At 49.4% G+C, this 25,944-nt stretch overlaps 2 protein-coding genes across 4 annotated transcripts in view; one reads left to right on the top strand and one right to left on the bottom strand.

The window, feature by feature from the left end:
* Positions 1 to 5,611: 5,611 nt before the first annotated feature.
* Gdf7 (growth differentiation factor 7) lies at positions 5,612 to 9,638 on the top strand. The gene is made up of 2 exons (XM_076833865.2): positions 5,612 to 5,987; positions 8,677 to 9,638. Exons 1-2 carry the CDS (start codon positions 5,612 to 5,614, stop codon positions 9,636 to 9,638), a joined length of 1,338 nt encoding a protein of 445 aa, XP_076689980.2.
* A 13,612-nt stretch (positions 9,639 to 23,250) lies between these two features.
* The window catches only part of Ldah (lipid droplet associated hydrolase), a 91,198-nt gene continuing 88,504 nt past the window's right edge, over positions 23,251 to 25,944 (bottom strand). For 2 of the 3 annotated variants that reach the window (XM_076832939.2, XM_076832941.2), the window contains one exon: positions 23,251 to 25,267. In XM_076832939.2, coding sequence (XP_076689054.1) covers positions 25,076 to 25,267 — 192 coding nt within the window. In that variant the 3' untranslated portion in view covers positions 23,251 to 25,075. The remainder of the gene's footprint in view (positions 25,268 to 25,944) is intronic. The other variant, XR_013088594.1, reaches the window with a different exon arrangement.

Genomic DNA, 25,944 nt, shown 5'->3' on the forward strand with positions numbered 1-25,944 from the left:
GTCCCCTTTACTCCCTTCCCATACCCAGTGGCCCGGGGGACAGGGCAGGCCACGCCCAGTGGCCTGGGGCCAGGGCTACACTGACCCCGGTGTGGATGCCAGAGCTGTTGCTGGGGGTAACCTGAGCAGTAGTAGCTATGAGTTGAGCATGAGAAATTCTTGGATCTTTCGGAAGCCGGGCCCTAGGGGCTGAGGCCCAGGCTGCTGGAATCTCATCTCTGCAGGTTTTTCTGGGGGAGATGTTTACAGCTCATCTCAGGACTGAGGACACTCTCATCTCAGCACTAAGGGGAGGCCAGCATCTCCAGATGCAGGGAAGGCAGGAAGATGCCTCTGTGGGTGATTGTTACCATTTTCCCTCTCTTACCCTCCCAGGAGACCTAGCCCAGAGCCCTGGGTCCTCCCCTGCAACCCTCTCTCCAGCTGAGTCAGAAAGTTCAGAGGCCATGATGGGTCCAGACAGAGGACACATTCCTGGTCCCATCCTCACGCTCTCTCCACCTTTCACTGGCAAGTTCCCAGTGAACATCTGATTGTTAGCCTGACTGTCCACATGGGGTCTAAAGCCAGGAAGAGTGAGGGACATGCCTTTAGACAGAGTTTGAATTCAGATCTCTTGACTTTCCAGAGCATCAATTTTTATGTTCCAAGTTATTGCATGGCTGCAAGGACACAAGCACCCCCAAGAGTGGACAGGGCAGAGGCTGACCCTCGTCATGCCTCATCTGTGGGAAACCCTGCACAGAGACCCTCTGGGGAGCAAGAAAGCAAAGGCCCAGCTCACAGCAGGGACCCTGATCCTAGATGGTTGTGATGCCAGATGACAGGCTGTTGGTCACTTTTCTTCATCAGGGACTAAGCATCTTCATGTGGACAATGTGAGCTGCAGAATAGGTCAACTCTGAGGGACTTCTGCCTTTCTTGTCATCATACATAAGTGCCAGGTGATGGGTGAGGCAGGACACCCTGTGCAAGGCAGAGCAGGCTGCAGCTCGGGCTGCTCCCATACTCAAAGGTCACAGCGGATGGGACTCTAACTGGCAGGATCCAAGACTAACCTCCCAAGTAGCATCAACTGTCGAGACATATGACTAAACCAGTCAGGGTCACACTAGGTGAACTGGGCTGGCACGAGATAATGACACACACAGAGAGAGAAATACCTTTTTTGTGGGGGGTTCTATGATGGCCCTTCTGACCCAGCTCCCACAAAGAAGACAAGGCAGACCAGAAAGATAGGGAACAACATGCCTCGAACCCGGGTTTTATTAACGGAGGAGCTAATCCAGGGAACATTCTATCCAAAAAAGGGCAAAAGGTTAGAATTACAACAAACAAGTGGGTGTAATTCAACCTCATGGGGTGACGCCCACTCCCAGAGCTGCACCTTTCTGATTCCACTGGAGGTAGGGTCCATTTGCATTGCAGCATGCAATAGCAGTCCTGTACCTCTTTACTCAGGACTCAAAGGTGTGCATAGCCCCTGTTCAGGGTAGCCCCCGACAATCAGCCCAGATGCTGTGTAACTCTCCAGAGCAAAGATGCCTCTGAGAGATGTGACTCTCGCAGGTGCAGCCTAAGAACTGCCTCACACTCAGTGCTGGTCTTTCAATATGCAAAACAGCCTGAGTGGATATTTGTTATGATTCAGACACTTCATGGAAAGTCGATCTAAACAACCCAAAAGATTCTTTCCCATCCTGGGATTCCCACTGAACCAGGGACAGCTCCTGCAGGGAAAGGATGAGCAGTGAAGTGCTCCGAGGGAAGGACATGGGGACCAGAGTGTAGGACCCGCTTGCTGCACCTCAGTTAAGAAACAACACACCAATCAGGCTGCTTTCCCTGGTCTGTTTTAGAGCCAATCTCACCTCTCCTCTCTGAAGGAGACCACTGGAGGCTGAGGTCTGTGGTTGGGGATGGCTAAGGCAGATGAAGATCAACAGAACTTTCAGTCCCCGTTGGCTCCCCATCTTCTATGAGTTCTGCCCCTGCCATCTGCCTTTGGACCACATTAACTCCTCTCCAGCAACTGCTGGGACAACCCAGAAAATGAGGATTTTCCCTTCCTAGAGTGCTTAGCATCAAGGAAACAAAACAAAACAAAACAAAACAAACAAAAAAAAAAAACCCAGACTGTTTTCCATGGCAGGTGTCATGAGCTCCCAGCTGACAGCAGTGGCAGAAAGGAGTCCTTGGGGATACTTTCATAATCTTACCTGAACCAGAGAGTTCCTTTCTCTGCTAAGAATCTTCCAGAGAGCCAGACACAGAAGGCAGGAACACTCGGTCCACGGAGCTTGAGGGAAATGGTCAGCAGACCAAAGTTCTTCACAATCCTTTCCCATCCAAACAAAGAAAGTCCAGGGTTGGGCAGACTCCAGGCTCTGCCACTCACCAGATGACTGTGGACAAGGTGTTGAGTTTCTTGGTGACTCTTTTTCTATAAGATGGAAATGAGAATGCCTACCACACAGGATAGAGCAGCTGTGACAATGAAATAACAGGAAGTATATAAAACAATGGGCAGATAACAAAGGGCTAGTATCATTACTTAAGCAGGAGAAAAGGAAGCCAGGTATGACCCAAATCTATGTCTCCCTCCTCTCTGGGCGCAGCTCCAGTGTGCTGCTCTCTGTTGATCAAAAACCTCCCCGGCCCCGGTTTCCCATCAAGTTACTTGGAACCACTTGGCAGGATCTTCTACATTGGTGTGCTGCTCTCAGTCTTCTTGCCACCCTAAACTTCCATGAATTTGTCCTGTGCGTTGATGAATTCACAACACATGGAGTACCTGGTAATAAGAAGGAATGAATGGAGGGATGGATGGATGAATGAATGGTTGATTTCCCTCAAGGTATGGCTCAAGAAACACAGGTGGGAGAGATTAAGTCTTGCTCCACACACAGCTGGTGGACTGGTTCCAGCAGCATCCACTGCCCATCTGTAGTCTGCTCCAAAGGTTTCCAGTGCATGGAATATGCTTCTTTCTCAGCCAGTCTCCCCTGGCTCTCAGAACAGCCTGGGGGTGGGGAACAAGGCTACTGAGCCTCTTCTGTGGCAGCCTGTTATCCTAACCACACAAACTTCAAATTTTACAGATAAGGAAATTCAGCCTGAAAGAAGCTAAGTGGCCTGCTTCTAGGGATGCCAACCCACCCCTATTTCCTGAGTTCCAAAGTGAGCTCAGGGTAGGGTATCTTGTAATCAAAGATTGCATTTGTCACCCACTATGCCAAGATTGTGTCAGGACCCCTCAATTTTCTCCTTTCTACAGCTGAGGAAATTGAAGCCAAGAACAAGGTGAGGGTCTTGCTGTTTAGAGAACAAAGCCAGATTTGGAACCAGGATTCACTGACCCCAGCTCAGAGCTTTGAGGATGTTTGCTCAAATAATAGTGGAGTTGATTTGTATGACACTCAAAACCTCAACAGTAGCAGAAAGCAAGTGGAGAAAGACAACGGGACCCAGCATTGGCCTTAGCAGCAAGACCCCCTGCAGGTGTGTGTGTGTGTGTGTGTGTGTGTGTGTGTGTGTAAGAGAAAGAGAGAGAGAGAGAGAGAGAGAGAGAGAGAGAGAAAGAGAGAATGGATTCTGCCAAAGAATCTATGTGGGTTCCTGCACTGCTACATTCTACTGGCACTAAGAAAGGGACACCCATAAATAACTGTTGCCTCCTCTCCAAGCTCAGTCCCAAGGCATGGTGGACCTGGTGATCCCCACACCCACACCCGTATCCTTAGATATTCGCATTTCAGCAGCAGGAAAACCTTCAAGTCCATTATGCTGATCTTGGCCGAGGTCCTCCCTTCCCTGGGACCCTTTCATGCTAATATCAGGCATTTCTCTTCCTCCCCCCAGATCAGCCTTGGGGTCTGCAACTATTGACTCTCCGAGTCCCCAAAATCACTGAGTGCTAAGTAGTTCAGAGGCCCAGGTTGAGCCTGATGGTACTGCATCTCTGGCATGGTCTGAACGGCAGTGCCTGAAGAATTCCCTATAGATGCAAAGGAACTCTGGAATATGGACAGCAGTTGGCCCAGGAGATCCCCTGGCTGGCCTCTTCCATGGGGCAGAGTGGGTGGCAGCCAGGCAAGCGTGGGATCCACGCTGCTTTTGCTGAGAAAAGAATCTTGATTACCCAGAGTGATTATGACGCACCACCCTGATCTAATTTCAAGTTCAGTAGCAATAACAATTTTTTATTTTATTTATTTATTTTTATGTGGTGCTGAGGATGGAACCCAGTGCCTTGCACGTGCTAGGCCAGCGCTCTACCACTGAGCCAAAACCCCAGCCCAGTAGCAATAGTAATTTTAAAGGAAAAGGACCTTTTTGGGGGAGATCTGTCCCGCCCAGGCCCTCTAGTCCACAATTCATCCAGCTGGACATCCCTGAACTGAATATACACCGCGGTTACCTCCCTTCTCTGCGCCTCCCCTCTCCAGGACCCAAGTGTCCTGCCACTCACACGAGTGAGCACTGGGTTTGACCGACACTAGGCACCCTCTCCACCCACCTCGGCTGCGTGCCATAGCAGCAGCAGCAGGAGGGAAATGAAGGTCCGAAGCACCACCCCAGTGCTCCGCGCTGCCTGCCCTCCCGGCTTCTGGCCGCGAGAGAACATACCCTTATAGAGTCTCCATTCCGGTCAGACCCTGAAGAAATGTGGCCGCCGGCTCCCCAGAAGGCGGGAGGAAGGTTGCCACTTGGAAGACTCCTTGCATAAGTCCCCGCATCACCGCCCCCCCGCCCCGATACCCCGGTAATTCCCGAAATCTTGTAAGAGCTTGGCTCCTGCGTTAGCGCAAATTCAGTTCCCAAGATTTTCCTTTCCGACGGTGCATGACCATCTCATCTGTCTTTCTGGACTGTCCTAGTCACTCGCCTTCTCTTCCTCTCCTATAGGTCCCTTCCCTTGCCCTGGCCTCCGGCTCCGATTGTTGGGGCTATGGCAGGGTAGGGGGCAGCTGAACCGGGGATCCAAAAGGAGCCTTTACGGCTGCCCTGGGCGCCCTTGTGGCCTTTCTGTGAGCCTTGGCCACAGGGTTCGGCGGAAACTGGACGGGAGGGGCCGAACCCTTCCGCGGCCCCACCTCTGGCGTCCCGGGCACTCGAGGCTCACGGAATAGGAGTGGGGAGGGGGCGGGTGTTTCTCCGCAGAGAAGTGGGGAAGAATCTGGGACAGTTCGCGCCACGCCCGTAGCCTGGAACCTAGGAGCGGGCGTTTGTCCCGGGCGCAGCACCCGCCGGGCAGAGTGGGGTCGTCTTGCAGTGGGGAGGAGAGGCGGGGCCCTGGGTAGTGGCGGGAGCCTGGGGCCGGTAACACTCATTTGGCGAGGGTGGTAGAGAAGCGCTGCGGTTGCGGGAGGAGGCTCCTGCCCTGGATCCACAATAGGCCCGAGTTGGGGGCGCAGCGCTGCCAGTAGAGTGTTCAGCAGGGGGCGCTGCTCCGGGCTTTGGGCGGGGGTGGGGTGGGGTGGGAGAGGAGGGGGGGCCGCGGCTCGCCGCGCACACTTCCCCCATTATTAAACACTATGTTCAAAAGGCGCCGGGGGACTTCCCGGAGCCACGGAACCCGCGCCACCCTCCCGACCGGCCCACGGAGTCCATGGACCTGAGCGCCGCCGCCGCACTGTGCCTCTGGCTGCTGAGTGCCTGCCGCCCCCGCGAAGGGCTGGAAGCGGCGGCTGTGCTGCGAGTGGGGGGGGCAGGGCAGACCTGGAGCCCGGGGGGCGGCGGCGCGGACGGACAGACCCTCGCCCCGGCCACGGGCGCCTCGGCTGTCCAGGCCGCGGTGGTTCCGGGGGCCCGAGCGGCGCGGCGCGCTGCGGGCTCCAGCTTCAGGAACGGCTCAGTGGTGCCGCACCACTTCATGATGTCGCTTTACAGGAGTCTGGCCGGGAGGGCTCCCGGTGGGGCAGCCTCCACCTGGAGCCACGACCATGCGGACACAATCACCGGCTTCGTAGACCTGGCGACCCAAGGTACTTACGCCTCTTCTGCGTCAGCCCATCCCGTGCGATCCTGGGCTGAGATCAACCCCGGAGCCATACTCCTGCTCCTTTCCATTTGGGGCTGAGGTCCCGCAAGTCCCAGCTTCAGGTGTTAGAGAAAAACTTCGCTGCTGTGGTCAACGCACCCAAACCCGCTGCGTCTGGACTGTGGCGCGAGTCGCTGCAGCTGGTCAGGCCGGCCCCAGAGGGCTGAGCGGGTCCTTCTACTGAGCTGCACTGGCCTTGCCGGCTGGTAGGTCCCCTCGAAGAAAGCAGGCTGAGTCCAAGATCTGCTACTTGGGGAAGGGTCTAGAGTGGCCTTGGCCAGGACACTTCGGAGAAGAAAGGGAAGGATTGGGACTTTGAGGCTACTGCCAAGAGGGACTGCGCAGCGATGACAGGGGTGGCTGCTTCCCTGGAGCAATCTGCAGCTCCCAATATCATTGGGGGTGCACAAATTCAAGGGTTCCGTGGGCAGAGGCAGGTATCAAACTGGAGAGACTGGTGGCATATCCAGGTATGAGGAGGGCCTTTCAGCAGGCTGCATCTGGTGGTAGTGGTTCCAGTGTGGGAAGTGAGTATCTATAGGTGCCTGTGTTCTGTGCTGGGCCCTTGGGAGAGCCAGAGGTCCAGGACTCTGGTTGTGTTGGGAGGGAAGTCGTGCAGGAATGCAGGCCTCCCTGTCCAAGTGCCCCACCTTACCCTCTGCTGGGCCCTCCAAAGGTAAGTGGGTGAGATCCTGTGGTGGTTGCTGTTTGTCATCTGGATTTTATTAATCTCCATTGAAGTCATTAAAGTAGACAGATAGGGAAAATTTAACTAATTTCAGGCGGAAATGCAAGTAATTTTGGCTTTAATTCTGTCCAGCCAGAGACTTAGCAAGGAAGGCAGGAGGGAAAGGCAGGCAAATAGGACTGTTGTTCTGAGCCTTGGGAGCCTCTGACAGTCTGCACACCTTAGGCACAGATTGCTTTATTTTGGGTACCTGGAAATCCTGGGACAGAATGACCCTATAGGACCATTTGAAATGACAAGCATTGGCTGAGAGCCTGACATAGCCTCTGCACTGGGTACTAGGATTGTAGGATAGAAAACCCCAGTCCTGGGGTACCAGGTGAGGAAGGCAATCACTCCCTCTTGAGGGAGTGCCCAGGCTGCCGAAGAGGAGGCATCTTTAGGCCCTGAATGAGCAGAAGCACCAGACTTTCTAAAGTCAGGCTAGGTCTACTCTGAAGTAGAGGGAGACAAATCCTTTCCTGAGAGCTCTGCTTGGCTAGCAAGACCTGAGACCACCTCTTCTCTGCTTCAGGGGGAAATGCAGTGGCAGGGCTGGAAAAGTAGGGTGAGGCCAAGGGCTGCAGAAGAAACTCGGATAAATTATTCCGAAAGCCTTAGGGAGCAAGCAGGGGCTGGAGCTCCTGCCAGTGCCTTTTCTGCCCCTCTTTTTGTCTCCTGAACCTTAACTTGGAGCAGACTGCTTGAGGTCCCCAGAGGCCAGGGACAACACACCAGAGTTTGGATTTAAGGCATCAGAGCCTGGTGGTGTCCATGTTGATGAGAAAATCCCCAATAGTGGAGGGAGTCTGCAGTCTCTCCTAGTTTGGGGCAAAATGAAACCATATGATCCCCTTCAAAGAGAGCTCCTTATCCACTGCTTGGTGGAATTTAACCCCCACCCGAACCCAAAAAGAAAAAAGTGCCCATGACCAGAAATAAAATCCCAAGCCTAAGTCACCACAGAGATAGAGAATAAACCTACTAAGGGTGCTCTTTGTGAAGATGGAACTCACGGGGGCCACTGCCCTAACTAAGCAAGGCTGTTCAGCTGCCCCCCAAATTTTGGAGAAGTTCCCTCTGGTTATTCCTTTGCTGCCTTTTGCCCTCCTTCAGAAGCTGCAGGAGCACTAGGAGGAACCAAGCCTAGGGTCCAGATGGTGATCAGTCGTGCGAGACCCTCCCTGGGAGAGCCTTTCTCTGGGCTTCGGTTAGTTCCCCCTTCGACCCAATGAGGAATTTGGACTAGAGGGTCTCTACCGCGGAGCTGCGTGTTCCCCTGTTGGACCACTCGCAGAGCCTAGCCTGCATGGGAGACCGTGGTCGGCCGAGGTGTCCAGCCTGGGTTAGGGGAGAGAAGTAGCAGAAGAGGAAAGTGTTTTCAGGGGACATGGAACTTTCTGTTTTCGCAGAGCCGGGATTTGCGGCTGTCCTGCGAGCTCAGCAGGGCTGTAAGGAGCAATTACCACACAGCGCAGGACCTCAGTAAGGAAAGCATGACTTCTAAGGAGCCCACCTTGCCTCCCGTTCCCTACTGCCCAGTAGTCTGGCCTCCAACCCTGTTACGGCAAATCTATGACTTTAAGGCATGCCGCGTAGCTGCTGTGGCCTTAACTCTTGGTTCCGGGTGCGGTGGCACGCTTCTGCCCACAAGGCTCAGTGATTACAAGGGTGTCTATGGTTGTCCCAGCGGCCCTATGAACCAAAGCCTCAGACAGGACCAAGGCTCGCAGCTCAGGGACAGGCTGGCCGCATTCCCGCTGGGGCCCAGTGCGGGGGCGGGTTCCGACTCCAAAGGGCCTTAATCCTGCTTCAAGGGCGGCGGCGCCAGGTGCAGTTCGGAGCCCCCGGGGCGGGGAGTAGGCTTCCTTCTCAATTCGCTCTGTTTCTGTCGGTACCCCTGCAGACGATTCGGCAACCGAGACTGGTCAGAGCTTCCTGTTCGATGTGTCCAGCCTTCCAGATGCCGACGAGGTGGTGCGTGCCGAGCTCCGCGTGCTGCGCCGCGAATCTTCAGAGCCAGGCCTTGGCAGCGGGACTTCGCCGCCGCTGCTGCTTTTATCCACGTGTCCGGGAGCATCCCGCTCACCACGCCAGCTGCACTCCCGTGCAACTGAGCCCCTGGACGGCCGGCGGTGGGAGGTGTTCGACGTGGCCGACGCCGTGCGGCACCACCGCCAGGAGCCCCGCGCCACCCGTGCGCTCTGCCTCTTGCTCCGCGCAGTGGTCGGTCCCGCCCGGAGTCCAATGGCACTGCGGCTGCTGGGCTTCGGCTGGCGGGGCGGAGGCGGCTCTGCGGCTGAGGAGCGCGCGCTGCTAGTCGTCTCCTCCCGCACGCACCGGAAGGAGAGCCTGTTCCGAGAGATCCGCGCCCAGGCCCGCGCACTCGGGGCCGCTCTGGTCGCAGAGTCGCCGCCCGACCCGGGACCCGGCAATGGGCCATCGAGGATAGTCATGGGCGGCCGCAGGCGGCGGCGGACGGCGCTGGCTGGGGCGCGGGCCACGCAGGGCAGCGGCGGGGGCATGGGCCGGGGCCACGGGCGAAGGGGCCGGAGCCGTTGTAGCCGCAAACCGCTCCACGTGGATTTCAAGGAGCTAGGCTGGGATGACTGGATCATCGCGCCGCTGGACTACGAGGCTTACCATTGCGAGGGCGTTTGCGACTTCCCGCTGCGCTCGCACCTCGAGCCCACCAACCACGCCATCATTCAGACGCTGCTCAACTCCATGGCGCCAGACGCGGCGCCGGCTTCCTGCTGCGTGCCCGCACGCCTCAGCCCCATCAGCATCCTTTACATCGACGCCGCCAACAACGTGGTCTACAAGCAGTACGAGGACATGGTGGTGGAGGCCTGCGGCTGCAGGTAGCATGCGGCCCGGGGAAGGGGCAGCCGCGCCGCCAAGGACTCCTGCTGAAGAGCAGCTTCGGGCCGGGTCTGTCACCGAGCACGGGTGCGCGCCGGACTCTGGCGCCGCGTCTACCTGAAGGAGCGCACAAGTTCACACTCACACCCACACACTCCTTCACTCACGAACACGTATGCAGTGCACAGCAGCATCCGAAAGCCTTGGGGAGAGGGAGACTGCGGCTACTGAGTGTCACAGCCATGTGTAGTTTGTAAGCAGATCGCTGTAGCGCCCGTTGTCCCCTTTTGGGAGAGGAGGGAGTTTGTGTTTATGTTTCGGTAATCCCCACTAAAACCCGGTAGAAACGGGTTAAGACTGGGGGTTCCAGAATGGACGTCCTGAAGGGGCACTTGAGTGTGTTAGTCTTCTTTTTGTTTCTGGCCTGGTGAGGGGCGTGGCTCCGCTGGGTGGCTGTGTACCTGGTGTTGCACCCTGGGGCCCCCTGAAGGGTTGCGATGCCCTTTCTAGAGGTTTGTGTTGCTTGAGGCCATTTACTCTCTGAAAGAACCGCTGCAAAAGGTATCCTCTCCCTTTAACTTTTAAAATTTAATGTGGCGGTGCCTCAGTTTTGAAAGGGCAGTTTTGTCTGAAAGAATGTGTGGTGGGAGCGGCCCAGATCCCTGCAAAGGTCAGCACCGCCCTTTTTTATCAATTCCAATTGAGAGTGATTTAGAAAGTGGAAAGACTTTTTCTCTTTTGGGGGAAAATGAAACAGGGGAGAGGTTCTAAAGTGCGAAGTCGCAGCCCATGTGACATTGGGAGGGGTGAGGTGGGATGTGTCAGGTTTGGAGACTCTGCACCTACTCAGAAGGAGGCAGTAGCCGTGTCTTAGGGCCATTGAGAAAGGGGGGACAGCTGCTGCTCTTCCAAGAGACGTTCCAGGAGGGTTTCCTAAGAAGTTGGCGAAGATGTTGTCAGGGCTTGAGTTTCCTGGGGCCTGCTCCAGCGGAGGACGATGGTTTGTCTGCCAAGTAGGCGCAGCCCCCTTCAAATAGCATAACCAGAGTGGGCCGAGGTGTCCTGGCGCTTAATGATCCAGCCTGCGTGGACTTACACATGCTTTCTCCGTGTTGCTGAAGTTTTTGGCAGGGTGATAGTAACGGGAAGTGAAGCCACACAAAAGTGCTTTTGTCATATTTAAACTCACAGCCCAGACCTTCAGAGCAGGAGGAAGGTCGCCTCCTCTGCTCCTTGCTTGGTTCCCCTGTGGTTCCTTCTGGAAGGCAGGGCCTTGGTGTGGGCGGAGCGGAGGTGCGAGATTGTCTCCTGGTTCCTGAATTTTGCCTAGAAGAGTTATTGATGGTAGGGTGTTTGTTATGTAAAAGTGAGCTCCAACATGCCAGCCTTCATTGTGTCTGTAATTTGTTCATGCCCAAAAGTTCTTTGTGCCTTTTTGTCAATGGTCAGGAGAGAAAGAGAAACTGGCCTCTACTTGCCAGGGGCTCCCAGGGCTGCTTTGGAACACCCTGGAGCCCTCCTGGTACTGTTGTTTAACGTTGTGCTGGCTTTCCTTTTTAGGGGCCTTGGTTAGGCATTAATTCTGCTCTTGTCTTGGATGCTCTTGTCCAGGAAAGTTTATATTCTTAGTAGTTCTATTTTACACTCTTGATGAAGAGGAAAGACTAACAAATTAGATATCACTGATTTAGTTAAAGGTCCCACCTGCATCCTTTTTATTCTGTAAAATTCTCCCAAAGGGGGAAAACCCACATATAACTTATTATTAAAATTAAGATTGTTCCCTTCTTGCAATGTGAATTTACTTGCTGCCACAGTGTGCATAGCCATAAATAACCAGAAAATACAAAGTTTCTTCAGATTAAAAAAAAAAAAAAGTCAGAAGTGGCCACTGTGGTACATTTGCCTTTATCTTTTTGACTAGCAAATATGGTGCCCAGATTTATGGATTTTTTCCAGGGAAACTTTCCTCTTTTGTTTTAAATGATAATTTTAATAGTGATTGCTCTGATACCTTTCATTATGAAGATTAAAAAATTGCACAAAAGTGTTACAGGTTATAGTATTAGAAGATTTAGAAAGGAAGGTAATAAAAAATCACATTTCAATGTTATTTTGAGGAAATTTTAGGGTGTTTAATATCTTTGGACAAAAGCAAACATTTTGATACTTTTTTTAGTGACTAGGAAAAAAAATCTTTGGGGTAAGAAATGTCTTAATGTAACCTGTGCTTTTTATGGTAGGGAAAAAGGTGTCCGTCTCCTCTGTTTTCTTGCTGCTGACCTCCTTCTAACAGCATGTGTCTGGGGTGATGTAGGAAGTCAGTGTCTCCTTGGGTCTTTCCAGACTGCACCATGGGGAGAGGTGTTGTCCTTAGATAGCACAGTTCTTTCCATGGCCTCTGAGGCCCCAGGGTGCTCCTTGGTTTACTGAATAGAGGGAATGTCTGCTAGGTCTCCCCTGAAGCTCTGTGGAACCACCATGGTTCAGGGTGCCCACCAGTCTTCAGCTGTGCCCAGCCTTCTGTCTCCTCAGAGTCCATTCTCTAGAGGTTGTGTTTCCCTGTGTGCAAATGACAGTAAAAGGGCCACCATATGTGGGGTGGCCAGTTTTCTGCTGCTAGGATGTGGTTAAATTAGCTTTGCTAAGATGTGGAGAAAAGCATTCTGTTAGTGCATTTGGGAGCACCCTGTGCCATCTGTCCTGTAGGTGGTGGGGAATAGGCTGGGTCACCAGCATAAAACCCAGTTGCTCTGCTTGAGTCCCCAGCTGGAATCTCCAGACATCACTGTGGGGAACTGGGATCAAGTGTGTCAGAACCATGAATGAAAGTTCTCCTCTCCATCTGAAGTCACCAAAGTGTCCTTACTAAAGTAAACAGAATTTTCCACTTTGTTGGGGAAAATTGTGCACTGCTAGTTGAGATCATTTGTGCAACTATTTCTTGTGGATGAACAGGGTCTGACATCCTTGCTCAGGGAGCCAGGGGTGCTGCTGCTGGGTCTGCCAAACACCAAGACAAAGTCTGGTTTTTAAAACCAGAATTTTTGTATTAAGGGAGACCCCTATACTGGCAGGTGAACACTTCCACCAATGGTTTTATGGAATTCAGGCTTTCCAAGGGAGCTGGACTGGGTCTTATGGAGGTGGCGGGCTTTGTGGTCTTAGCCTGGGGAAGCCAGGATAGAACTGTGCTCATTTGTTACACAGGATAATTTCCTGGCATTTGAGTACTTCAGAGGAAGAGAAAGAGAAGGGGTATAGATTGCATGAGGGTAAAAACCCCTGGATGGCTTGTGAGGAGATTCTCCCCTGACAGAGCACATGGTGTACACAAGGGCAGAAGCTTAGCCTTGTGTCCTGAGGAGGGTTCCATAACCCTGTGGAAGGAGCAGAGAGCAATCCAAGTCCTACAAGTTCTTATCCTGTCAGCGGTCTCACTCTACTCATAGCAGAAAATAACTGGGACCGATTTTCTTCTTAAAGCAGAGTAAAACTTAAAGGGAGCAAAACTGAACTCTTTCCAAGAGCAGCTTGTGCACAGAGCTCTCCCCTTGCTTGAGTCTGGTCTCCTGAAAAACTGAGTGTAAGAAAGAAAAAGCTTTGCAGCTGTCCCAGGGCTTTGCTGGTTCTACAGAGAACCCATCCCCTCAGGATACAGACCTCCCCCAATGGCTTAGGGCCAGATGGCCTAGGCAGGTGGACTGAGGGAACCAGGCTTTGAAAGCAGCAGTCTGTCCAGGGAGTGGTGGACCTGCTTTTGCCCCTCAGGAAGTGCCTGGATTGGGAAGGGAAGAGAGGACGTGGAGCAGTGAATCCAGCAGTTAACAGAACTTTGGGAGTGAGTAGGAAGTCACCAGATCCCTGTGGGGGCCAGCATGTCCAAGTGGTGCTAGAGTCAGGGCCCACTGTGGGCTTCTGCACCCCAGAAGTCAACTATCTCCCCAGTGTGGCCTGTGTCTGCCTGGTAGGAAGACACTCCAACACTAGGGATCTATAGGGTATCTCCTGAGAGGCCTGAGGCAAGTCATGGGCAGTCACCTCCTGCTTGAGCTTCAAATTCTGCCCCTTAAAATGAAGACCTCTGGGCTGGAGATGTGGCCCAGTGGTAGAGTGCTTGCTTAGCACGTGTCAGGCCCTGGGAGGGTGGAGGAAGGACCTCTCCAGCCCAGAGAGCCTAGATTGTACTGTCCAAAAATCCTATTCAGATGATTCCAAGGTATAGCAAATGCTAATACTCCTGGAAAAGGTCCCCTCCTGACCCCAATCATAGAGCCACATCTCACAAGTTTCACAGCTCTTCCTTGTGCCTGTGAGTATATGCCCTCTTTCCCGACTCCTAGCCTCTGTGGGTACATCACAGATGTTGCTTCAATTTCTACCTGGAGCAAAGCAGGTGCAGGGGAGGCCAGGACCTCAGGGTAGGGCCCGGCTTCCCCCAGACTGATAGCTTTCTAGTTCCCCCTGGTTGAGAGGCACTTCTAACCCACTTGAATAGCACCTGTGCCACATAAGGTGGGTTGGATCACAGAGAACTGGAAAAACGCTCCAGCTAGCTATAGGTGCCTCTGTTGGGGGAGTAGAGGGAAGGGTTGGGAAGCGGGGAGAGGATGTGGACCAGTGAAGCCAGTAGTGAAAAAACTTCAGGAGTGAGTGGAAAGTCACCCTATCTATGTGTGGACTGGAATGTCCAAGTGCCAGAGTCAGTGACCATGGTGGGTGTGACAGCCCAGAAAGATGCCTGGGACTGTCCTAGAGTCCCTGGGCAAGGCAATAGTCTTGTCTTGGGGTGGGCTGTTCCCTACCTGGCCCTACCCCACTTCACACACCTCACTGTCATGCTGTGTCTGCCTCTGAGGTCCCTCTTCATCTTTCTAGGGGAGTCACTCTGGGGGCAGGTGGCAGAAGACCTTTTCATGACCTGGAAGGTGGTGGTGGAGTTGAACTTGAGGAGCAAAGGAGGTGTCAGAAAGATTGTTTTTTTTTTTTTTTTGGTTTTTCCACAATGTCAAAATTTATTGAACAACAATTCACAAGGTACATCAATCAATTTCATCATCTTTAATTCAATGAATACTCATGGTTCACTTGGTGCCATGACCATGGAAATCATGGGTAAATGGTTCATTTTGAATTTTTCAGACACTCAGCCTTTTGCACTTGGAGTCACCTAACCATTTATGTTGGAGCTAAGGTTTCTTATGTTGCTGTTTGGGTCTTTGATCTGTGCCCAGAGCACAGAGCTACATGAACAGCTCTCACATACAGTGAGAACTGGAGTGAGGTTCTGGTGAAGGAAGGCCATCTTCTTTCTCATGAGGGCCATCATCCCAACCCGAGGAATCACCTGCATGGACATAGACTTCAGAGACAGAGTCTGGAAATTGGTCTTTTAAATCAGTGAGGGTGACTAAGGGCTGTGAACCCTGAGTGTCAGTCAGGGATGTGCTCTGCTCAAGATGTGCACGGGCCCAGCTTTACCAGTGCTAGACTGCTGCCGTGCTATGCTGAGACTTGGCAACCAGGCTTTCAGCCAGACAGAGTTTGGGTTGGTGCATCATGGCAGCCACAGCAATTCTATCAGAGCAAGACAGCATGGGCAGTTGAGGGGTGCGAGGTCATTGAAAACGTTAGTCTATTTTCAATACTTGCTTACCATTGCTGAAAAAGTTCAAATTCATGCTCAGAGTAGCAAACTCAGCCAGTGATCTGCTTCCTCCTGCCCTTGCAGACTTCGTTCAGCATCTGTGCACGGTGTGCTTGCCTCTGTGTGACAAAGAAAGGACTATTTTCTCTCACATGCATCCCCTTCATTGGCAAGAGGGTTGCAGCATCCACAGAAACTTCTGAGAGATGAGTTTCTGCACAGGCAGGTGAGTTTGTAGGTTGAAGGTGTAAGAAGCATATTTTGCTCTTGACAGGTGGACTTCCTTCTCTGATAGGAACTCTGGGTTCAGAGAGAGCTGCCTGAGAGAAGTTGAGGTGCAGAAACTTTTTTTTTTTTTTTTTCAAGGGATGCTGAAATAAGTTGTCTAGAAAAACAAGGAAAGGCTGGTGGTCAGGGGTGGTGCAGACCTTTGGGACCAGGCTTTGGGTTTCTCAGTGGGCCAAGTCTGAGAGGCAGTGACAAGTTTGCTTTTATCTTTGTTTCACCACCTTTGGAGTTGGCAGACAGGAGTGGGGGCAGTGGTGGCAGGAGAAGTGGCCAGGCAGGTCATGGGCATGCAGCTGTCTTGGCAGTTTTGTCCACACTGCACCATTGGACCAGCAGTGGCAATAGTCACACCTAGCTCCTGGGTCTAGAGTTGGGTGAATGGCTTGTTCTTTCTGTAGGTCCCTGGACATTTGCCATAACCTAGAACCACCGCTGGCCATTTTGGGGGCTAAGATGTGCACATGGCTGACCCAGAGAGGACTTCTGGTAAGGCTTGTTTCTAAAAGTCCTGCTGAATTAGAAGTAAACGTAAGTGGATCAGATGCACACAGGCAAAATTCCCTTGAGGACACTCCCTGGGACACTGGATGGGGAGGGGCAGCCTAGACCAGTGAACTGCTTGATGGTAGTTGGTAGTAACAGGTTTGGGGGAGCCTGACAGCTCTTGGGTGCTCAAGCCAGCTATGGGCTGTCCTCACTGGGTTTCTCAGTGGGCCAAGTCTGAGAGGCAGTGACAAGTGTGTTGAGGACCTTTCCTTGTGGCATCCTTTTTTTTTTTTTTTTATCCCTCAGTGTTTGAAGGCTGCCAAGGCCAGAAAATGGTGCGCTGTCCTGGGTTCCCCTTTGACTCTAGGTGAGCAGGCTGTTTTGGGAAAGGGGTGCCCTGTAAGCAGGGCTTATTTTCTAGCAACTTATGTTTCTGGATCAGGGCCTGTCAGCATCAGAGAAGGCCAGCCATTCAGCATTCTGTTTAGAAAATGATGATCCAGTTGCGGGCAGAAAGCAAGCTCAGGATGAAACGTGTTTCCTGGCTGGGAATTGGCCAAGTGTTCTAAGCCAGGAGCAGTGACTCTGGAGATGAGAATTGTTCTGGTCTTCTCCACCTAAGCACCCTTAGAGTGATTTTATTTTTTATATTTCACTGTATATTGTAGTGCAAATAGCTTTTATATTTTCTTTGACAGAGAATTATAATTGAGTCACTTTAGGTCTTTTAGCTGGAAGGTTTTTTTTTCTCCCCAAATGAGAAGGTATTTTTTTTAAAAGGATTAACACATCATCTGCCCTTTCAGTAGATGACAATTGTAGATTCTGATAAGTTTGGATTTTTGTTTTGTTTTGTTTTGTGCATAAAGAAGCAGATCCTTTCACTGTGAAGGTGGCTGCTCAAACTCTAGCACCTGCTTCCAGAGCAAAGCTGTCTAAGTAGGCTCTGGGTGGGCAGCAAAATTCTGCGCATGGTGAGTGGCCTACAGCTTCAAAAGCAAATTTAATCAGATTCCAATACTGTGATTTGAAGGAAATGGCGAAACTTGAAGTGACGGTAATGCCATCAAGGCTCAACTACACTTCATTCCCTCCACAGCTAAAGACAAAATTAATTATTTTTAGGGCAAGTCCCTTTCATTTTGCAGTGATACCTACTGTTTTTCAGCTTGGCTTGGGAGATGGGGGAGGGGGGTTTAAAAACCCATTTGATGCAAACTGAAATCTTCTTTGTTGGCAATCTTCCAGCTCTGGTTTGGCCAGAGCAAGACTCTGAGGCTTGCAGGCTGCAGCCTGGTGTCTCCCTGCTGCCCAGCCTGGCTATGTGGGCAGCACTCACTGGCATCATGAAATGCTGTCTGTGACTAGGCCAGCTACAGGGAATCCTTCAAGGGCAGGTATAAACCATGTGTATATGTATTCTCAAATTTAAATAGATTGTACATATCAGAATGTAAATGACCTGTAAAACAGCACTCTATTTTTCTTGGTTATTACATAGCAGTATATATTTGTTAAACATGCTCGTATACTTGTTATTAACCATTTGATATTTTGTACAGATAAGTTGATTAAATATTTTATTCATAAAACTGCTCATGACTGGTCTTTAGGGAACAGTGTTTTGTCTTTTGTTATTCAGCCTCTCTGTGTTAGTCTAGTTCTCCTCTGCATCTGAGGATAGCAGCCAAGCATCTGGGCAATAGGAATAACTGCTTTGAAACAGGAGCAGTTACAAGGTAAGCCCGATGCTGCTAGTCTTTATGCTGATCACTGCCCCTTGAAACACCAGGGTCTCAGATTTGAATGGGGAGTGGGGAGCCTCAGACATGCAGCTGCTGCCCCCTGTGAAACTGCATAGGATACTGTGTGCAGCCCCACACTGCATGATGTCACTGCACAGGAGGGTAAAAAAAATCAAGCTTGGTGCAGGCAGAAGAGGCCAAAATGCAGTGGAAGTTTTTCTCTTTCGGAAATGAGCATTATAATTTGCATACTGAGTATTCATTCCAAACCCAGTTGGAATGGGAAGCCTTTGGGTTTGCATACACTTCAGGCTACTGTAGGAGTGATCTTACTCCAGAAAGTGTGCCTCTGCAGGTTGCATGGTCATCTTCCAAAGTCCTATGGCATTAGGTCCAATGAGAGCAGCTTTCTCTGTAAGGCCAATGACATATTTCAGAGAAACCAATAAAGTCTTATAGCAAAATTGATAGGCCTCTTCGTGACAAGGACAGAGATGCTGTGTGTTCAGTGACACCATCTTGCATCCCTAAGTATCTCTCCTAGCAGGGCAGGGTAGGCACACCTTGCAGCCTTTCCTGGTTATTCTGGTGCCACCCGGGATTTTTCCTACAGATGCAGGAGAAAGCTATTTCACCTGTTTCTTAAATGTTCCTGGGAGAGGATTAGTGACAGAGCTGCAGATATGGAAAGCTGCTAGGGACTTGCCCTCATTAAGGACTTGTTACCAGCATTACCTCTTGGGGGAGACAAGGAGTCTGTCAGTGTGACCCACCTTTCCCTCAGAGTATGGCAGTACCTGTCCTCTCGGAATCCAGTGTTCCCACGGTCATGTTAATTTAAGTGTCTTGGTCATGAGAGTCTCTTCTTCTGCTGAGATGGATCGTGCAACCTGCTCTCTTCCTGCTCCCTAATTTCATTACTACTAAATGAAGGAGAATTTTTCTTTGGAAGAAAAATTGTATTCTCTTTTTAACTAAGTCATTTGGCAGGCACAATAAATATGTAAGCTCTGGACTCTGCCAAGGGTAAAGTCTCATCATGCTTTTTTTTTTTTTTTTTTTTTTTTTTAAAAAAAAACCAAACAGTCCTTGCTCAATTTTTCATTTTCTTACCTTTTAGTCTCCACTTGACTTACCTCAGCATTCTGTGTAGAGGCTTCCACATTCAGTAGAGAAGGGGAAGTTACTGGGAAAGAGGAAAGCCACAGTGGCATCTAAACATTTATTTGACTTCCCAAACACGGATGAGAGTAAGTCTGAAAGGCTCTATAATGACTGATGGATAAGAGACAGCCTAAGACCGACTGCTCCCTTCCTGGCCCTGTTGTTCCAGCTCTGCCCCTGATGCCTGATTATTTCCAAGCAGGTAAAGGTGAAGATGCCTCCAACAGCTGCTCTACTGAGGGTAGTGCCTGATGTGGTTATGGATGCAAGGCTCTCCTGTGGCCTCCCAGAAGGAACAGTGATCTGGGCAGAAACATGTCCATTGGGATGTGTCACCAGTGCTCAGCCATCAACTTTGGGGCTGTGGGCGTCTGTCGAGTCCTAATCACATGCAGGTGTGCAGCCCTTCGGCAGTGGCCAGTAGGAGGAAACCCAGATGTTCTGCAGAGCCTGAGCAGGGTGGATTTGCAGAGGCGGGATTCTAGTCCCTCTGTGAGGGAGGGAGACCCTGCAGGTGCACCCACACCCCCTGGCTGTAATGGACGCCCAGTCACAGGGTCACATTCCCATCCCAGGGAAGAGGAATGTTCCCATAGACTTACCAGCAAGGAAACCTGTCCCACTGTGGAGAGGTCAGCATAGGCCCTTTTGCCAGAATGTTTGAGGAATGCAACACAAAATGAGAATGCTCTACTATCCTCAAGCACGGTCTCGTGTATTGTTGCTATAATTCCCACTTGGGGTGCTACATGGGGCCAGCGCTCAACAAATAATAAGCCACATATTTGGTAGTTGCTAATACCCAAACCCCAGAGATTTTCTAATCATAGAAGAATGAAAGTAATAATTGCAGTCATACTGCACAAGATGAATCCACCATGAGGTGTAGGAGCCATGCTTTTTTGTAGCTCCTTGGTGCCAGGAAACAAGCAGTTGATGTGCTTGGATCTGTTTTACCCAGTTGTGCATTGCTCTGCTAGGGAAATGCTTACAGGATAAAAGAGCAAGTGCATATGTCCAACACTTGCACTGACATACCCAGTTGGAGGATGAGGAGGCCCTGAAATGGGCTTTCCTGATAGTCTGACCGACTGTGAGAATGCACATTTCTTTAGAGTTTGCCTGTTAGGCATGGCTGAAACTTTAAGAAATTTAGATATCCAAATTATACAGTATTCCATGTGGCAAGCTCTATTCTGTAAGCTATGCCAGTGCAGAGGTAGTTAAGACACAGTCCATCTTCTAGAACTCTCATTAGAAGGATAGAAAGGAATATAGGTGGTGGGGGCAACAAGCAGACCAATAATGACATCATTTCTGCAACAATGAGGGGTATTTCCGTGGAGCCAGGGCCAGAGCATCCTGGAGGCTCAGAGGGAAGGAGGGACTGCTCGAGGAGGCTGGAGCAGTTGGTATTTTGGGCCAAGTCTCATGGTTGAGGTAAAAGTGGGCAAAATTGAAGCCAAGGCAGTGATTCCCAAGGTTTAAGAGCACAGCAGATGTGCAGAGGGGCCAACTAGTGACTGTATCTGGTGAGGAACATCAGGTGCCAAGGATGCGTGGCAGAGGTGCTGAGCCTGTGACCAGCCTCCTCTTTTTTTTTTCTTAAACATTTTCTTCATTGTAGATAGACACAATACCTTTATTTTATTTGTTTATTTATCTGTGGTTCTGAGGATTGAACCCAGGGCCTCGCACATGGGAGGCAAGTGCTTTACCACTGAGCCACAACCCCAGTCCCCAGTCTCCTCCTCTTAACCCATTGCCGGATGCAGTTTTTGCCTTGGAGACCCTTTGTTGCAGCTTTTATTCTTTTAAAATGGCTTAGTTGTTACCAGCTACCTGCTTTTTACTTCCTCTGCCAACCAGGCTTTCACTTGCCCTTCACATGACTCCCTTTCCCATCCCTCCACTTTCTCGAGCTTTCCCTTGTGGCCTCCAGGAGGCAGACCAATGCAGAGGAAAGAAGGGCATGAAGCGAAGGCTCTGGAGTAGAGGCCTGAATTGGAATCCCAGAGTTCACCCACCAGCTGCCAGATCCTGAGCAAGGCACTTACCTTTGTACCTCAGGAGTGATCCGGAAACTGAGCAGTCAGAGTGTCCCACTGCAACAGTACAGGATTCTTGATCTGGATTCACTTTCCTCTATTCCAAACCCACTTTCCTCTATTCTTCTGGGAGTAGGGACAGCCTCTTCCCTCTCTCCCTAGGAGCTTTCTCTTTATTAAACTGTGACAACTGGGGGACTCTTGGGCGCTTGCCATGCTGAGACATCACCAGTAGTCTCACCAGGCATCATACTCAGGGACACCAAGCTTGCTCTGGAGATGTCTTTGTTATGGTTGGAGAGGCCAAACCCATGTCCACATCCACTCTCCACCTAGCCAATGCGATCACTTACCTACATTTGCTTGGGGCACTATCAGGAATCTCAGTCCTCTTGGGAAGCAATCAGAAGGACACCTAGACACTTCTGTCCTTGCCCCTCCTTCAGGAAAGCTTTGTTCAAAGCCTCAGAGATAAATCTGTCAGACAGTACGCTTAGTCCCTGCCTCTGACCTCTCCTTCAGCCCTACCTCTAAGGGAAGGAGCAGCCCAAGTATGTCCTTACCTCTTTTCTCCTGCAAGAGAAGACAGCAAAAAAGAGAATGTCTCATGCTATCTAAGAAATGCTTTGCACCTTTTCTAAGTCAACTGTGAGAGCATCCTGGGCTATGTGGGGAGGCTGAGTGGCCTAAGGCCAGAAAGCAGAGCCAGGTGAGCAAGTGTCACCCCACTGGATGAGCCAAAAATGCTAAGACTACAAGAATCAAGTTACAGACTGGGAAAAACAGCAGAGACTGAGCTATCATGGGGTCTTCCACTGCACTGAAGAAAGGTTAGAGAAAAACAAGTTTATCATCCTTTCCCATTAGGTACAATTTCATAGAGTATCCACCATAAGCTGGCAAGGGGCCAAATGTCACATGTGTGACCTCACTGTGTCCCCATTAAAAACAAAACAAAAATCTTCCCCCAAATGAAAACCTCAGATAAATACTCATATTATCCCAGTTTCAGATGAGGAACTGGGGTTTGGGGGTGGTTGGGGAGGTGTGAAGTCTTATGTAGCATCTAAGACCTAATAAATGACAGATCTGAGCCTAGGTCCCCATTTACTGTCATGAAGAAATTTGCTTTCTGGAAAATAAACAATGAGAGACAGATGCAGGAGAGAACATGTTTTTTTTTTTTTAATAATAATAACTGTTTTTATAAATTCAAAAACCACCTCAAAATTCCAAAATGAATTTCCAAGTAGAGAGAAAACATTATTTTCCCTTGAACCATTTGAGAGCTAATGGACATGGTACTCCATGGCCCCCAGATACTTCACTGAGTCCTCATTCTCTGACTTCTGCATAATATAATCACTGAAATTGGAAAAAAATTAATCATTATTTTACTTCCAGCTAACAATCTTCAGACCTGTTCAAGTTGTACAAATTGTCCCAGTATTTTATAATAAAAACATTCAATACAGACTCAGGTGTCATGTCAGGTTATGTCTCTTTTAGTCTCCTACAGTCTGAGATTGCTTTTGTTTTAATATAATGTATGATGAAGAAAAATCAAGGCTTTTGAGGTCACTGGCTCTTCAGGCATTGAGTACAGAAGCGCTGGCCAGAGGCTCTGGCAGTCTTGGACACAGGCTATTGGAGCTGCAGGGGACTGCCTCTGGAGCTTCTCTCATGACACTGAGAGTCAAGGCTCCAGCTGACACTTTTCATTCAGTATTTAGACAGTTTAGCTTTCTAGGAAGTTTTTTGTTTTATTTTTTATTTTTGGCCCCACTTTACAACTGAGCTACATCCCCAGCCCCTTATTATTTTTTATTTTGAGACAGGGTCTCATTAAATTGCTTAGGGACTTGCTAAGTTGCTGAGGCTGGCCTCAAACCTACAATCCTCCTGCTTTAGCCTCTCAAGTTGCTGGAGTTACAGATTTGCACCAACACACCTGGCAGATGGTAAATCTTTGACAAAGACCATCCTTGTGGCTGCCTGAAACATACAGGCAGAACTAAAAAGTGGATTACATCCACTTTTTATTGATTTTTGTCTTCTATGCAATTCCTAATGAAAGAAAGTGGACTTTATAATCCCCTGGAATCCGATTCTTCCTTCTTTAAAAGAAGCAACAAGAAAGTGGTTTTTTACTTTCATAGTGAGACTTCAATCCCAATGTAACTCGGGCAAACTTCTTAAACTATATACTTTCTCCCCAACACAGAAATCAGGCCAGACAAGGTCACAAAAACATTTATTTTGAAAATTCACTGGTGTTTAGATGATAAGCAGGAATTAAGAGCCCATATCTCTTTAAGCTCTAAAAATTAAAAATTATACAATTTTGTATGAGTAGACGTCTAAAATACAGAGTATTTTTTAAAAAAGGTGTGGATGTTACCTTTTAATACAGTAGGTCTGATTTACCAGTTCTTGTTTATGTGCAGTGATTTAGTGCTATTAGGGACCTACTGTATACAGGACTCAGAGCCACAAGTCCAAGCTTCTAATGTCAGCTTTCCAGAAGGCCCCATGCCGATGCTGGTGAGGACTTGTGTGGAGCTCTGTGCCCACAGCAGGTGTATCTAAGGGCTCTTCTCCTTGCAGTAATAACAGTCCTTGTGTGGAGCTTGGCTTTCCCACTCTGCATCATTTGCTCCATTTGCTCTGATGCAGAAGCCAGGCCAAAGGACAGTAACTCATTCAACACTCATCTCAGGGCTGCAGCACACTGGAGCTGGATCTTTTATTAGGGGGCCTTAGGTTTTGAGAGGAAGGAGAGTTATCTCATTGTCCTTAAAGCATGATAAGGCCCAGAGGGCTTTCCTTTAGAAGAAAACTGGAATGTTTCTGATTGGTCATCAACTGTCACTGCAACTGTGGGACTTCTTGGCTCCTAAGGTCTCAGGATACAGTTCTCAGCCAGAGAATCTGCTTCTCTCTACTAGACCTCCATGTGTCCAGAAAAGTTGAAATCACATAATTTAATGGCTTACTTTGGTTTGTTAGCAAAATAACCTATTCCCAACAAATAATGTTAATGCAAATGGAGAACCAATTTATGCTAATACTGTACTCAGAATTTTAAAATGCCTTCCCCCAAATTATTTACTAGGAGATTTTCACAAGAATTCCCAGTAGTTAAGACCCTTATTCTCACCAATGGCTAGTGAAGTACTTGGCTCACTGTTGGTCTTCAACATAGAAGGAGCAACTGCACATGGGCCCATAGAGATCTGACTGGGACAGTCCAGAGCCTCCCCTTGCTGGCTTAGGAGGTGAGGGGACTGACTGCAGGGGGATCATCACCTGGAAAGTTAAGGCTCCACACACGGCTTGCTGGCTGCCCTGTGACAAGAGGCAGAGTTGGGATTCTTCAACGACTTTTCATCTGTTTAGTTGACCAGAATTCTGTGGTGAACTTTATTCTTGGTCTAATGCAGGCAGATCATGATGTCACCCTAATGATCTCAGGTGAGACCTGTGCTAAGGTAGACTGGACTCACTCTCACCTTCCATCCATGTTCACTGCCAATATCCACTGCTTATCACTTCCTGCATCCTTGTTGTGAACTTGTACACTTCACATAACTGACCACACTCTTCCCATTCACTGGTCTCTTCTATATTCTCACAATCACTTATTTATTTTCATTTCAGTATGTCTCTTACATTTTCATTTAATATTTCATAATTTCCTCCAGAAAAACCTGTTCTACAAGGTAACTTAATTAAAGTCACCTAAATTTAGATTTTTCTTTTGTCTGCAAGAATCCCGCTGACTAAAATATATCACATGGTGCCACTGGACTCTTATGCAAAGGGGAGTCCTTGTGTGGATCACGGTGTTCCAGAGTCTTGGAAAGTGTGCCATTGATGCTATGGAATGATTCACCATGTGTTCACTTCAGCTTTTAGACAGGGAGCTGGGAGTTTTTAAGCCAAGAAGTTCTCACTTTTTCTTTCTAACATTAAAGATCAAAAGTAATATTTAATCTTTTAAGAATAGTTAATCTACTGCCTCCATGATCTGGCTGTAGGTGCTTGTTTCCTGCATAGTGTTTATATTTTGAACAGATTATCTTTCAGCCAGTTAGCAACCATGTCAGCTATTTCCTGGCTAAAATGGAGGATAAAAGCATGAGGTATTTTTTTCTCACAGAGCCGAATATCTCCTTCTGGAAAATCTTTCTTGATGTCTTCATAGTACTTTTTTGGACACCAGCGATCTGTGGCACCATAGTAAAATGTAAGCTGAAAGACAAGATAGCATCCAGTGTTAGAAAAACTTTTCTACCCAACACAGATGTGACACAGGATAGTTTTATTCTATCAACTCTAATCTGAATATGGGACATGTGAGGCTGCTTTTATGGAAGTGCTGGTCTTTACTCATTTTGTAGTATGCCAGAGGGTAAATTATTAGCAACCAAATCTTAAGGAGCAGACTTACTTTGAATCCCTTCACAGAGATTTTTCTGGTTGTCACTTGGGCTCCAGTTTTGAATGCTGCAGAGGACCTATGGCTTATACATTTACCACTTAATTTACTGTTCCCACTCTCACTTTAACCAGTTCTGTGCAATCCAAAACCCCTAAAACAAAACTTGTTTTCTCCTGTCAATTGGCAGGATATGAATTTCTTTTGCTTCCTGGAGAATAGGAGAGCCGAGCAGTTGCTTGGTTCTTCTTCCTGGCTTCCAATAGCTCTAAGAGCTCATTCTTATTGTTCTAGAGTTGCCACTACTGTGGGTAGTCATGGAAGCATACATTTCCCAGGATCTCTCAGCAATCACTCTGTTATAGTTTCATCTTGAAAAACTGCTAAAAGTACAAGCTGTCCACTTACCAACATGGCTAAAAACTTCAGGTTCTCTCTAGATCACCTTCTACATTTACTACCAGGAAGTCTTGAAAACTATATTCAGGAA

Source organism: Callospermophilus lateralis, chromosome 14 (assembly GCF_048772815.1).
Source record: "Callospermophilus lateralis isolate mCalLat2 chromosome 14, mCalLat2.hap1, whole genome shotgun sequence".
In the NCBI taxonomy this organism is placed as follows: Eukaryota; Metazoa; Chordata; class Mammalia; order Rodentia; family Sciuridae; genus Callospermophilus; species Callospermophilus lateralis.

Coding starts and splice junctions, on each gene's coding strand:
- Gdf7 (XM_076833865.2), top strand. CDS start 5,612: ATGGACCTGAGCGCCGCCGCCGCACTGTGCCTCTGGCTGCTGAGTGCC. Junction 5,988..8,676: donor CGTAGACCTGGCGACCCAAG/GTACTTACGCCT, acceptor GTACCCCTGCAG/ACGATTCGGCAACCGAGACT.